Below are 14802 nucleotides of genomic sequence, written 5' to 3'. Positions count from 1 at the left end.
TAATAGCTATTTTACAGTTAACAAGCATTGAAATGGTAATTAATCATATTTACCAATTATTAGTAATGCCATAATTTATGTTATTTTAAGAGTTTCACTGTTGCACACATAATATTGTATATACTATATTAAGTATTTGTTAATGATTACGAAATGATTTGTAAACCATCTATAAAAGCTATTTGGATGGCTATTAGAAAGTTGCAACTGATTATAATACCTTGTTAAATGCTTAATAAATACTTTGTAAAGCATCTATAAACATAATTTAGATAGATAGTTAATACTACTGTCTATGGTTAATAATTGGTTTCTGGTCCATCTGTCTATTTAATGTTTATACATGTTTTACAAACTATTTCTTAAAGGTTTACAAATAATTTGGTAATAATTAACAAGTACTTGATATAGTATATAAAATGTTATAATGTGTGCATCAATAAGCTGTTAATAAATACTTTACTAATTTAATCAGAATGTAATTCCTATCAGCTATGATACAATATAGAATTTATAAACTAATTATTTCATATTACACAAACTAATGATAAAACAACATAAATTATGGCACCTCTAATAAGTAGTTAACATTATTAACTACCATTTAATTGTTTAACTATTAACTAAAGTTTAATTATCTATCAATTTACCATTTATTAATGGTGGTTATTATAAAGTGTTACGATCTTTCTATAACAAAAGAGTGCTGTAGAATGACAAGTGACTTGACCCAACTATACATCTGAATCACAGTATGTTTCCTCGTGTTGTGTCCCAGGTTTCCTATAAGCTCTTTGAGGACACGGGTCTGTTTGAGACCTTCAGAATTCCTGTACACGAGTTCATGAACTACTTCCACGCTCTGGAGAACGGATACAGGGTCATCCCTTGTGAGTAGAAGACCTCCGTGTTTATGAAATTGTTCAAGTGAATTATTGATGTCCAGCATTATCTTTATCTGCCACAAGGGGGATATATTGCATTATCGTAGTAATAAAACACCACCAACAGGCCTACTTTCTGCTTCAGTAATTTATGGCATGCTCTTATTGTTCACAGTTGGCAGGAACATTGAGTTTCCTGTTGGTGTTTGGTATCAGAAGATGATCATATCTAATTAACTACGGTGTTTATGTCAATTCATATTGAAACCGAAGATGTAGCTGACAAAAGCATCTAAAATCCTTGTTTCTTACAGGCAGAGTGTAACATTGAGGGGGATATATTGGCAGTGATGGTGTATAATCACCTGAAAATAAGAAACATTGTGTTTTCATCACCTTAGAATGAGCAGTGTATATCTACAAACATCCCCATGTTTCTACAGTAGCCCAGAATGGACAAACCAAACACTGGCTCTAGATAGGGCCACTCGTGTTTTTGCGCCAGCCACCGTAGTTCTCCAGTGTTTTTAATTACATGATCTGTATTTCCTAACTATTTATACTGTAGTTGTTGTAACCTGTTTTTTACTTAGCACAGTTTCAGGGGGACACTCTGCTTTTGTAAAAATGTCTGGACTGCTCTCCACTGACAGATGAGATAACAAGTAAACAGCCTTTTGTCCTGTGCATTTACTGTATACAGTACAGTATTGCCTAATGCTGTGTTCTCTCATATTTGGACATGTGTCAACTTGGAATTTTCCCATAAAATAGACCTAGATGTTAAAAAGCAGAAGATCATTACTTCAGCAATGTTACAGATTCCTTGACTGAAAGTGGGTTTATAGTGATTTTTCCAGTTTAATATTGTTCTTGAGAATGTTTAAAACTGCTCCAGCTGAGATTTCATCACAGTGGTCTTTCTGCCCTCCACTGGTGTGAATTGGCATTTTATTTGACTCTCCCCAGATCACAACCGGATCCATGCCACTGACGTGCTACATGCTGTTTGGTACCTCACCACTCAGCCTGTACCAGGCCTGCCCGTCCTGCTGACTGAGAATGGGATACACACTGGTGAGGATGTTTAATACATACTGTCATTCCTTAAAGGAATACTTCACCCACAAAATGACCATTTGTATATCAATTACTCACTCTGTTACTTTGAATTCTTGAAGAAAACGTTGTTTTTCTCACATGCCTCCATGGTGAACGAAGAATCAAAAAACGGAGACGAGACTATCTCAAGACTTTTCTCCTTTTTTTATTATTCGTTCACCATGGAGGCATGTGAGAAAAATGTTTTCTTCAAGAATCCAAGGTAATACGTGGTGAGGCTTACAATGACTGATAACACATATTTAATGAGCTGATAATAGTCAAATCGGGTGGTTTAAACACTTATGACTCATTTTACAGTCACATCCTGATGATAGTTAAATGTAGAGTAGGTAAAATGAGTCAAAGTGCTGAAAGTTTCTTTCTGAACAAACAGTCTAACAGCACCAGGTGTTACAGCAGCTAATGAGGCGGCAACATTTTAGCAAAGAGCACCGTCAATGACGTAAGCTGTGGGTTTTTTTCCGCCCGTAGACTCAGATAATAGCATTACACCTGGTGCCACAGGCTTCCTGGTGTCCAAGATGAACTCTGTCCTGGAGGACGGCTATGGTTCCCTGGCTGGCCTTATCCCCGGCCTGGAGCTCATGGCCCTGTATGTTGCTGCCGCCATGCACGACTATGACCATCCTGGAAGAACCAACGCCTTTCTAGTAGCTACCAGTGCACCACAGGTAAATGCGTATTAACCTTTAGAACAGGAGCTCAGCAGTTTAGATGTAATTATGATATGAAGAAGAGTAAAGCAAGCTTTCACATAAATCCATTGCTTTGAGCTAAAATATTTTTGCTAATGGGACTACCTATCTGTGTGGAAGAAACATGTCTTCCATTAAGGCAATATTACAGCAAAATGAATATGCAAATGTTTAGATCCTTAAATTACATATACAATGTGTGTCACCACATCTTAAAACAGCTTGAAATAACCACAGTGTATGTGCCAACCAAGAACCAAAAGACCAATAAGCTCAACCACTACAAGAAAGCAATTAACAATCAATACCGATGGTTAAACACGTAGCAGCTTAAATCTTGAATGCCAAGACTGAATGTTCATTTCACTTCCTCCTCTTGGTCGTCCACTATAGGCTCTTCTGTACAACGATCGCTCAGTCTTGGAAAATCACCACGCAGCTTCAGCGTGGAACCTCTTCATGTCTCGACCTGAGTACAACTTCCTCGCTAACCTTGAACACGTGGAGTTCAAGCGCTTCCGCTTCCTCGTCATTGAAGCCATCCTAGCCACCGACCTCAAAAAGCACTTTGACTTCCTCGCAGAGTTTAATGCAAAGGTGAAAAAATCTGTGAAATAAACTGTAGAACAAATAAGTGACCATCCATCATCCATCTGCAATGATTGTTGTTATTGGTTATCTTCTCTCAGCTCCTGTCTTTACTCCCAGATTGTCCTAAACTAAAGCTGACAAGCAATCAGTGGGGAATTCTTTACAATCAATAGCTGTGTTTTTCTTCTTTACTCAAACCTCCCTGTGTACATCTCCCCAGGTGGGTGATGAAGGGGTGTCCGGTATTGATTGGACCAATGAAAACGACAGATTGCTGGTGTGCCAGATGTGCATCAAGCTGGCTGATGTCAATGGACCGCTGAAGTGTAAGGAGCTGCACCTGCAGTGGACAGAGGGGATCGTGAACGAGTTCTACGAACAAGTACGCTTATAAATCTCCTTCAAGATCTCACTTTCAAAGTTATTAGCATTTACAGACAGACAGTGGCTGTATGGAGTGCGTGGCCGAGTGAGATTGCGTGGCTCCTGATATTGCTATAGCATGGTTGGGCATGACTCTCCTTACTCTGCCTCTGATTGGTTTACCATGATATACTTACCCTACCCAATCTCACTTCTCATGCCTAAACATAACCAATCAAACCAACGAAGGCAAGGAGTACTAGCCATCAGAGGCAGAGTAGGACAGGTCATGTCTTCCCCATCCTAGGAAAAATAAATTTGTGCCCATTCATAGTGCGTGGCTGTTCGGAGCATGTGCCTGTTTGGAGCGGGCCGATTGCTTAACCTCCGGAAGTGGTGCTTGCAGCGCTCTTGAAAACAGCTCATTACTTGTTGGTAGAAGAGTTTGGTTGTAACGATAGTATATCCAGCATCCAGCTGCAAAAATTAACTGCACTCAATGAGCCAATGGCCTGTAAAGGCTCGCTGTGGGCGATATGCTCGACTCAGTCCGCAGAGCCCTGAATTATTATTTAAAGTTTATTAATATTAAATGTGTCCCATGTCCAAATTGCACCAACTTCGACACCGCATGTCCTTGGGTCCCCAGCAATACACCCGTCCAGTGTGAAGTCGATCGTATGAATGGTTCTCGAGATATGCAAAGGACACACCCACATAGGCACATAAAGACAGACAGAGATTCCTTGCTTTATAGTTAGATAGCATCTCACACATCGATAGATGGAATTGTAATGTACCAAGTACAGTCTGCGGAAATAGAAATTACAGAAATCTACATAAAAGCAATTTCACAAGTGTGTCGGAAAACTAGGGTGGCCTTCAGGTAACGTAAAAATGTGAAAGGCTCTCTCTAGAGCCAGTGTTTGGTTTGTCCATTCTGGGTTACTGTAGAAACATCAATCATCATCAGGACTGTGTGGATGTGGTTTGATCAAATTTGATTGACAGCGACCAAAGAACCCACAAACTGTCATCAGATTGTGATAATGTATAAAAATGCTAATAAGGATAAAAATGTAACGTAATTATAATGTTTTATTGCTCTCAAGAGGCATTTCATCTTTTTGCTCTCTTCCTCCACAGCGAGGTCGGGGTCAACTGCTGCATAACGGCACCTCTGCAGATGATAGTGATTTGCTTTTCGCTCAGGGACCCTTCAGCAAAGTGCTTTACGTGTGCAGCTGGATGTTCCCTCTGAACAGAAATAGAATAATCAAAAGACGTGCCTGCCAGCTGATGAATTTGTTAGAGACTCCTGTAGACGGACGCCTGGCAACAAATCCTGATGTTAAATAACAATGCCTCTGATTGGTCAGCTCAGTTAGTGCCGAGCTAGTCGATAAAGATACAATCTGATTAGCCAGAGAGATATGATCACTCGCCTAGCAACAACATGTTAGTAGAAAGCACTAATTTGAGACTCTTGAGCCATAATTACAGCTATTTTATGTGGTGCATTACGAAGGCAAAGATGGAAAGAAAATATTTTTTTTTCTTCTCAAAATGAAAAATCTTTGTATTTCTGTTATCACAATTAGCAAACTCACTATCAGCATTAATTTAGTTTATATAGTCCATTTTTTAATGAGGGGAACTTGTGTAACTTGAACACTGTGTAGCAGCTACAAACCCAATCATAGGCGCGCTGATTACTGAGGAAAACGTCCTCCCTCTGATCTGTTTCTTTTCTCCTCGCAAACCTTCTCTTCAATTCTCATAATAGCTTTTAGAAATGTGTATGTCCTTTGAGCGGGAGCATCGGGAAGGGGGGGGAGGTGGGGGGGGGGTGAAGTTAGAGAGAGCGGGTGAAAGACGGAGGGAGTGCGTATGTTTTTCTCTTCAGAGGGGAGACGGATGACCTAAATGAGTCATCCTTGACAGCGCTCATTCACAGTCACACATAGATCACAAGGAACTGACACACACACACACACATATATATATATATATAGAGAGAGATATATAGATATGTTGCACGCACGTATGTATTTGCATTATGCTCTGCAAGGCACCACTTTAATATTAAAAAAACATTAGCAATTTCTGGTTATTGTCAATTCCCTCTTTGTCCACTGGTGCTATACATATGCACACACATCTATCACATGAACCATTAGTGCAGTGCACTGACGCCATCCAGGTATCAGGTTGCCATAGCAATGGGAGCCCTTGCCCCTGTGTCCTCCTACTGAATAACTTTAAAAGCCCTGACATCAGAAAAAACAAACACAAATGCTCAACACATGGCTGTCACAATATATGAAAGTGCAACAGAAGCTAAATCACATTAGACACTGCAACATAAACTAGGATCCATGTCAAAAGATTGGAAAATATCCCAAAATGAAAAGGTTCCTCTGTTGAGACAAATCAAATTCATACTAATGAATGAACAGGTTAGTTAATTGTTGACTCTAAATTGCCCGTAGGTGTGAATATGAGTGTGAATGGTTGTCTGTCTCTATGTGTCAGCCCTGCGATGGACTGGCGACCTGTCCAGGGTGTACCCCACCTTCGCCCAATGTCGGCTGGGATCGGCTCCAGCCCCTCCGCGACCCCTAATGGGATAAGCGGTTGCAGATGGATGGATGGATGGACTAATGCATTTTTCATTTTTTTTTTTTTATCATGAATAAAGTATTTTGCTGCTGTGTTTTGAAGATAACTGTAGATATGGCCTTGGTTTGTGTGAGGATGCACAGAGCTATCACGACTGCAATCAGCAGAATAAATCTAAAAATGAGATTTTATTGCCAGATTGATAGCTTTGTCTTTGTGGGCGCTAAACAGAAAAATGGAAAGTGCAAGAATGATGAACATCCCAAGGACGAGGAAGGAACAGTCTTTATCCAGCCTCCATTTATTATAGACAATTGTTACGTGTATATAAACAGCTTCTACAGTCAGAAATATCTGATATGTATAGCAGGGAGTCTGACTTGGTTGTTGCGCCCTGTTGGTGCATACTTGGTGGTCAGAGATAGCACAGCGTATTTATGTCAGTATTTATCAGTGGTTACATTGTGGGACCTTGTGACTGTCTCATTTATGTGATTGAGTCCTACAGATCAGCCATATAGTTTGAATTAATGTTTTTCTATTTGTAGTCTTCTTGACCTACTTACTGTACCCATGAGGTAGTGTATCTAGGACTTTCTGTATATACTGCATATCTGAATTTAAAAAAACTTGAGTCATATAGAGTTGACCTACATGTGCAAGCCTGAGAAATTATTAAAATGTTATATATAAATATATTTGATATATAATATAATTTATTTAATGTAGTACTTTTAATAGGGGGGCTGCATCAAGAAGGGCATCTAGCGTAAAACCCATGCTAAATCAAATATGCGGATCATACAATCAGAACTCAGATGATCTGCTGGGGTGGTGACCCCTAACAGGAGCAGCTGAAAGACGAACAACAACATAATGTAGTACTTTTCTTAATAAATTTACAAATGAAACAAATCATAAAAGTAGTGTGAAAGATTAATTTGCAAAAAAACAACGAGTAAAAACACAAAATTGCCATGTATGGTGCAACAACAAAGTTAGAACACTCATATGAAATATTCACAAAAAAACTCTTATAAATATTGTTTTCTTATATTTAAAAGAAGTTAAAGTGTGCCTGAGCTCAACAAAGTGTCTTTTTTCTTTTTGAATTAATTCAGTTTTGTTTTATGTTTTATGACAGGTAATTAATTATGCTATACTGTATGTTTTATTTTGTAAACAGCACTTTGAAGGACTATTTTTGTACTATTTTTTATGCATTTATCAGGTCTGCAGTGACTAAAACTCATTTTTTTCTGTACTTCATATCTACTAATTTTAAGACCGTTTGCAAATTTTGAATTCAAATATGAATTCTTAAAAGCAGAGTAGACTACAAGCCAATATATATATATTTTTTTCCTGAAGCTATAAAAATAAGGGGCAGTGGAGAAAAATGTTCTCTCTCTCTCTTGAAATCTCATCATTATAAAACATAATGTTTGTGTGTATGTTCCATTTTCCAGCACATTGATATTTTATCATTTCTGCTCATCTCACATATTTGCCATGTTTGTACCCTTCTAGGGTGACGAAGAAGCGAACCTGGGCCTTGCCATCAGCCCGTTCATGGACCGCTCCGCTCCGCAGCTCGCTAAACTCCAGGAGTCATTCATCACTCACATAGTGGGCCCTCTGTGTTCCTCCTACGACTCTGCTGCTCTCATGCCGGGACGCTGGGTCGACCCACCCGAGGGAGAGACGGAGCCAGAAGAGGCGAAGGAGGAACAAGATATAGAAGAGGAAGAGGAAGAGGAGGACACAGCGGATGAGGACGCATCAACAAGCTCTGACACCTCCCGTATGTAAACATCTTATTAATTAATGTTGCATGCATAATGTCTGTCATCTTTTAATAGAAATCGTTTTATTTACATTTATCGGAATGCCTTTGTACCACTGGAGCTGGGTCATTCAACTGTAATATACTTGGAAAGCATGTCAACAGAGATTGTAACTATGAAACTTGGAAAATACTATTTTCTATACTATATTATTCGCTCTCTTCTTGAGAGTTAGATTAAAGGATTGGTACGACTTATATCTATTTTTGATAATATGAAGCTGCATGAAGGGCAGCTGGGACTCAGGGGGTAAAAATGCAGAGGGTATATGTATATGTATGTATATGACGAAAAAAAAAGAATAAGGAGACGGTAGCTTAGCTTAGCATAAAGACTGGAAACGGGGAAACAGGGAAACAGCTAGCCCAACTCTGTTCAAGTTTCCAGCACCTCTAAAGATCACCAATAAAAAAATTATCAAATTTCTTTAATCTGTACAAAAATAGTAATTCCTTGTAGTCTTGTTGTCGCCGTGAGGTTGACAGGCAATGAGCAGAAAGTCACTGGACGCAGCTTGTCATTTAGGTTTTTGTATATATTAGACCAGTGGTTACCAAACTTTTGATTTGATAAGATTTTGCCCCAGGGTCCCCCCATCTGATCACTGTAATTGGCTGGTCAGCTTAAACGAATCAGTTCACGAGAAGAGAAACCGAAGTGAGCAAAGTAAAGAGGGCACACACAGAAGGTTCTTCTAATTTTCCATTTTTATTTCATGTGATCATTCCAATACACAGATATTTTCACAATGACAGGGCCATCTGGAATGAAGCTAAGTGGGGAATGAGAGTGATTTGGAAATGGTCGGCAAACGCTGCATTGTTTCATGTACGTATCATAACAACAGCTTGTATAACCGCCGTCCTCGGTCTTCTGGTTTCCCTTTTTGAATGACGAATACAGACTACAACGACCTGCTGGTGTGGAGATTTATTTCCTCTCACACAAGTGCAGGACGTACATACTAGTTGGCTGTTGGCTGTAGTGTTTGCCGTGTGTTTGAGTGCAACTTTTTGGCCAAGACACAGGTGACATGAGGTAACGCAAGAGGCGGCCTTCGTCACCGCTAGTTCTCTGATGTCGGTTTGGTGTGTCTGGGTCTTTAGATGTTTTATTACAGAAAGTCTATGAAACTCATGACCAAAAATAGTCATACATTCTGTCATTGTGTTACTTATGGATGGATTTTTTGCTGGGGACCTCCTGGGCGTCCCCGGACCCCACTTTTAAATCCACTGTATTAGACTAATGAGGTATAACTTGTTGATTAGAAGGCTTTAGAGGTGCTGCTGTCAGATTTTCTAAACTTAGGACAGAGTCAATCTAGCTGTTTCGCCCTGTTTGCACTCTTGATGCTAAGCTAAGTTAACCGTCTCCTGGCTGTAGCATACAGACATCAGAGTGGCGATCGCCAGCTTTCCAAGTGTTTTTTGTCTAACTGTCGACTTTGTGTCCGACAGAGCGACAAGAAACCAAAAAGGTGAGCAGGAGGAAAGTGTTTTGCCAGATAACACAGCATATTCTGGAAAACCATGAAATGTGGAAAAGAGTCATCGATGCAGAAGCCCAGGAGGAGGCTCAGGAAGAGGACCCCAACTGCATCGGCAGCCCCTCCGATCCAATCACAGCCATCCATGAGGAGGAGGAGGAGCAAGCAAGCAAAGACGAGGAGGAGGAGGAGGAGGAGGAGGAGGAGGAGTCGATGGACGGCCTTGATGAAAGGGAAGAGGTGCCAGTTATAGAGGAAGAAGAAATCGTTCCACAATCAGAGACTTCAGGGGAAAAAGAGGAGGAACCAGAGTGATATTATGACCTCCTCTTAAAACCAGGAATCTGAACTTTGTCTAAAAAAAATGTTTGTTTCTTTCCTAACTAAACTCTTGATATGGTAGCCAGCACATCACTTCGACACAACACTGTAGAAGATGTTTTGGGTAATATGTGCCTAACAAAACCTGGGTTTGAGGACAGGGATGATGCATGCCCAGTTCATCTGACGAGGGTGAGATGAGCAAAAGATGACGTGACTGAGGAGTAGAAGAAGAAGAAGAAAAAAAGAGAATGATTGGGACTGTACTTGTTTTTGCTGTAGTGTTTGTTTTAGTCTGGATCTGCTGCCCTGCCCTCACCCAGGCTGCCCATCCTGCACTACGGGCCAAACACGCTGATTCACAGATTCACTCCACCAGTGAGTAATACACTGTCACGAGCACCCAACCACCCCCCGACCCCCACCCTTCTTGTTGCTCCCGTCATATCAGCACACTGTGGAGCCACCCAGGTGGTTGAGGATGTGCAACAAGTCCCTTCTCCTTGAAGACAATGGGATGAAAGCCAGGGAAAAAGCTGTGTCCACGGAGAGGGAGATGGAAAAAAGGGCCAGTTGTAGTACATTGTGTATACTGACATACACCTACACACATGCACACACAAATGCTACTGTAGAAACACATTCCTCACTCAGAACAGATAGGAAGCTTAACAAAAGATCCCTGTTGCTCTAAAAGCTTTATTCTCGCTCAAGGAAAAACATACAAAACAGGGTTTTGTTCATGTAAAACAATGTTCGTCCGCATGTTTTATCTCCCCGTCTTTTGTTACTCAAAGTCAGCGTAGCGCACCTACACGTTTCCAGGCCACACAACTCAGGAAGGCAGAAACCCGTAGAGAAAAAAAAAGAAACAAAAAGGACTTGTAGTTTCCTCGTCCTTATACTCGCCACTGCTTCAAGAGTTTCTTTCCCTGCTGTTTGCGATGCTGTCTGATTTATTTATTTATTTACCGATGAGACACGCGGTTCCCTTTGCGAATCACAAAGGAACCACAAGGGAAACAAGGTTATTGATCACATTATACTGTGTATTACAATTCTATTTTAGTTAGTTTTGCTTTCAGCGTCGGCCTCCCATTGGTCTCAATGCTACAATACAGCAGATCATACTGTTAAACTAACTCACAAGACACAAAACTAGCTAATAAGGTAATGTGTTTTATTAAGAAGATATAATTTGTGTCCACATTTTATGCCACTCCCCGACTTCTTTTCTTTACAGTCTCACTAGTGACAAGAATTCTTTCTTCTTTGCAATATAATTTATAGCCTGGTATGTAGGCCAAATGTTTCAGAAAGTGAAGTAATCCAATAAGCCATAGTGGCCCAGGCCAGAGCTGACTCACAGTTACAAATCACCCCAGAGGATTTACATCAATAAGACATTAAACAACCCTCCTCTGTGGAGGCTGTTGCCATCCAGGGGGTGCTGTGTACCCACAAGAAACTACCTGCAATCAGATCCAAATCATTCATTCCTTATTTTGTTGCACACAAAGGCAAAGAAAGTACATTTGATTTGATTTGATTATTATTGTGTCATGCATAAATAATATGCCCAGCCCAAACGGGGCTTACAAGACACCATTATTTAGAAAATAAAGAAAAGATAAAGGCAGAAACAAGAGTAGCAATATAAATTACAAATGATACTAAACAAATAAACCAACTTATAAGCATTAAAATTAAATAGCCATTCTGGATTTTGTACAGACATTTCATTTAAAATAGAAGTCGTTAACTCATCATATAGCGTGGACGATACAAAAGAAAATGTGATTCATTTTCAACTTCTCCTAATTCGCATACTTCTCACAACCTGTTGTCCTCCTGGATGTTTTTAAATCTATTTGTGGAACAGATAATATTAACTACTTTTTGAGCCTTACTTTACATAGAAAAAGAGTCACAGCTGCATCAATGTATAATGATAATATATGATGTTAGTTAATAAGTTATTAAGTCAAATTTAGGATTAACGAGCCTCATAGTCTCAAATGCTGCCGTGACACTGTCAGGGTTTTCTTTACCTACTATGAGGAAATCAAAATATTTTATATATATAGTCAATCCTCAAGGAGAGTAAATAAAAAAAAGCAGAATGAGAGAATTTTACATGACAGATGAGGAAAAAAAATGCGCTTTCATGGAAGATGATGTCTGCATGGTTTCTTTTTTAAGTAGCATATTTTGGCCAAAGGTGCAATAGAGTCCATTGAAGTCTGATCATAGGTCAGCAGACCTCAGTAGTCCTTACTGATAATATAGCATACGGCTTAACAAGTCATGTCTGTGCTCTCCTTTGATGTCCTCAGAGATTGAGATTGGTGGTGATGGAGGGAAGTGTGAACAAGGAGAACAGCCTTAGTAATGAGACTTAGTAACGGAAGAGGAAGGAGGGAGAAGCCTTTTAGCTCGACGTGTAGCAGCTAACATTACGAAGGGTCAGGGGTGGGGGGTGGGGGTCTCAGATCCTTTTCACATGCCAGTAGATTCCTCGAGATGTAGCTCTTTGAAGATGAGCCAGTTCAGTCGGATTCAAAATCATGTGATGATATACGTCTCCAAGTCTGCAAAACATGTTACAGGGATATGCGGTAAGAGTGTATTTGATCTGAGAAAAGCAGCCGGGGCTCTCTGGGGATTCAGATCCAGAGATTTTAAGGGTGCTTTGTGTCTTCACTTACCGATCTGTAGCAGGTACTTTGTGTCAAGGGCACATTTTTGATACACTTCCTTGGATTTTGACAGCACTTTTTGGGAGAAGCTGCCTGGTGAATCAGAGTAGGGATTGTGTGGTTATATCTGAGGCCATTGATCTGTACATTTTGCTTCCGCTCAGTAGTAGGTAGGGAATGTGCAACGTTTGCAGTTGCAAAATCCCTCAATGATTAGCTGAGGTGCACAGGAGATGGCACAAAATGCCCAGGAGTATTAAGATTTGTTAAGTCATTCAGAAACAAGATGGCAAACGGACAATTTTGAAGCCATGTAAGTTGCGAGTGGCTGGTGAGCTCCTGGGTAAGGGCCGATCACTGAGAAAACACATTACCAGGGGGGACGGAATAGAGAAAAAACATCAGCTAAGATTACAAAATACTGAATGCAACCGGTCCATTAGACATTATTCACACACGCTGGATAAAAACAGGCTAAGCAAACAATTTAACAGGCTTGTTTACAGATCCTGTCTAAGTTGTTACTGGCTTAACTTACCCTACTGTGACCCAATTTCTTAACTCATTTTGCCAACGTTAATGCTGTCTAAATCCTCAGCTGTATCCATTGCACTGTTATCAAAACGTCCATTGTGCAAAGGAGGGCTAAACTGTGCAACGTAATGCCATTGACTGCTTATTCACTGTACTTACAAGTGGGTGCAGTGGTTGAGCTTGTTTTTACTGCAATGAAATGAAAAAAAGAAAGCCTGTGCTAACCAAAAGCCTGAGCTTATTGTTTGCGTTTCAGTTCCAGTTGAGAGAAAAAGGCGAGGCAAGTTAGCACCTTTCAACAACAAGGCCAATTCAGCGTGCTTTACGTATGTAAGACATGAAAGGCATTGAGAAAAGAAACACAAGGCAATATGAAACGACACATTGAAATAGAGTAAAATAAGATGAAAGATAAAAAAAGCTAAAATAGAATCAAATGACAACTGTTTTTCTGGGAGTTTGTTCCAGATATGTGGTGCATAAAAACGTATTTAGATTGGACATTGGCGACAGTAAGCAGACATGTCCCAGATGATCTGGACGGTTCATAACGGAGCAGCAGATCAGAAGTGTATTTTGGCCCTAAACCATTCAGTGCTTTATAAACCAACAGTAGTATTTTAAAGTAAACTCTTTGACACACAGGAAGCCAGGAATTCAGAACGATGTGGTCTCTATTGGTCTTAGTGAGGACTCGGTGTTCTGAATCCACTTGTACAACTTTTAGAGAGCCTACTGAAGATAATCACAAAATCCTGCTGAGACATTAAGTCTTTTAATTCTTGATATATTCTTAAGGTGATGGAAGGCTGATTTAGTAATTGTCTTAAAGGAACAGTGTGTAGGATTTAGGGGGATCTATTAGCAGAAATGGAATATAATATTAATAATGTTTCATTACGGTATAATCACCTGAAACTAAGAATTGTTGTGTTTTCGTTGGCTTAGAACGAGCCCTTCATATCTACATAGGGAGCGGGTCCTCCGCCATGTTTCTACTGTAGCCCAGAACGGACAAACCAAACACTGGCTCTAGAGAGAGTCTTTTGTGTTTTTACGTTACCTGAAGGCCACCGTAGTTCTCCGCTTGGAAAAGGACGGGTGAGCAGAGGGGTATTCAGTTGGTTGCAATCTGCGATCGCACCACTAGATGTTGCCAAATCCTACACACTGTCCCTTTAATGTGGATGTTAAAATTTAAGTCACAGTCCATGACTACACCAAATTTCTAGCTTTGTTTGTATTCAAAGAAAGGACCTAATATTTTGAAAAACTCATTTGCGTTTCTCTTTACAAACTATATATGAATTACTGAAAAGCGAAATTACCTTCAGTGTTGATGTGAATTTGAGAGAAAGCCCCAGACAAAAAAAAAGTCCATAATGAAAGGATTGCTCGGAAAAAAAGGTTGCTCGGCAACAGAGAAAAGGAAAAGGCAACGTGAAATCTGACCCCTGAAACAATTACCTGCCAACACAAAGTGCAGCAGTGTATTTGTAGCGTATGCAGCAGTTGGGTTTATCCAAGTCCCCTCCTGGACCAAATGTCTTCCACTAGCCCTGCATGGGCTTTTCCTGATACGTCTACCTGTAGCAGTAAAATGATCTGTAAACACCAGCTGATACACGACCG

At 40.1% G+C, this 14802-nt stretch overlaps 1 protein-coding gene across 3 annotated transcripts in view; it reads left to right on the top strand.

The window, feature by feature from the left end:
• Positions 1-10162, top strand: part of LOC141771527 (cGMP-inhibited 3',5'-cyclic phosphodiesterase 3A-like) — a 57981-nt gene extending 47819 nt beyond the window's left edge. For all 3 annotated transcript variants that reach the window (XM_074641906.1, XM_074641905.1, XM_074641907.1), the window contains 7 exons: positions 779-890; positions 1854-1961; positions 2481-2680; positions 3098-3301; positions 3516-3677; positions 7811-8084; positions 9588-10162. In XM_074641906.1, the coding sequence (XP_074498007.1) occupies positions 779-890; positions 1854-1961; positions 2481-2680; positions 3098-3301; positions 3516-3677; positions 7811-8084; positions 9588-9931 (1404 nt within the window). In that variant the 3' untranslated portion in view covers positions 9932-10162. The remainder of the gene's footprint in view (positions 1-778; positions 891-1853; positions 1962-2480; positions 2681-3097; positions 3302-3515; positions 3678-7810; positions 8085-9587) is intronic.
• Positions 10163-14802: the final 4640 nt, after the last annotated feature.

The sequence above is a fragment of the Sebastes fasciatus genome, chromosome 7, assembly GCF_043250625.1.
Source record: "Sebastes fasciatus isolate fSebFas1 chromosome 7, fSebFas1.pri, whole genome shotgun sequence".
Taxonomy (NCBI): Eukaryota; Metazoa; Chordata; class Actinopteri; order Perciformes; family Sebastidae; genus Sebastes; species Sebastes fasciatus.
The sequence above is the reverse complement of the archived record's forward strand: the minus strand, read 5'-3'. Positions and strand labels throughout refer to the sequence as shown.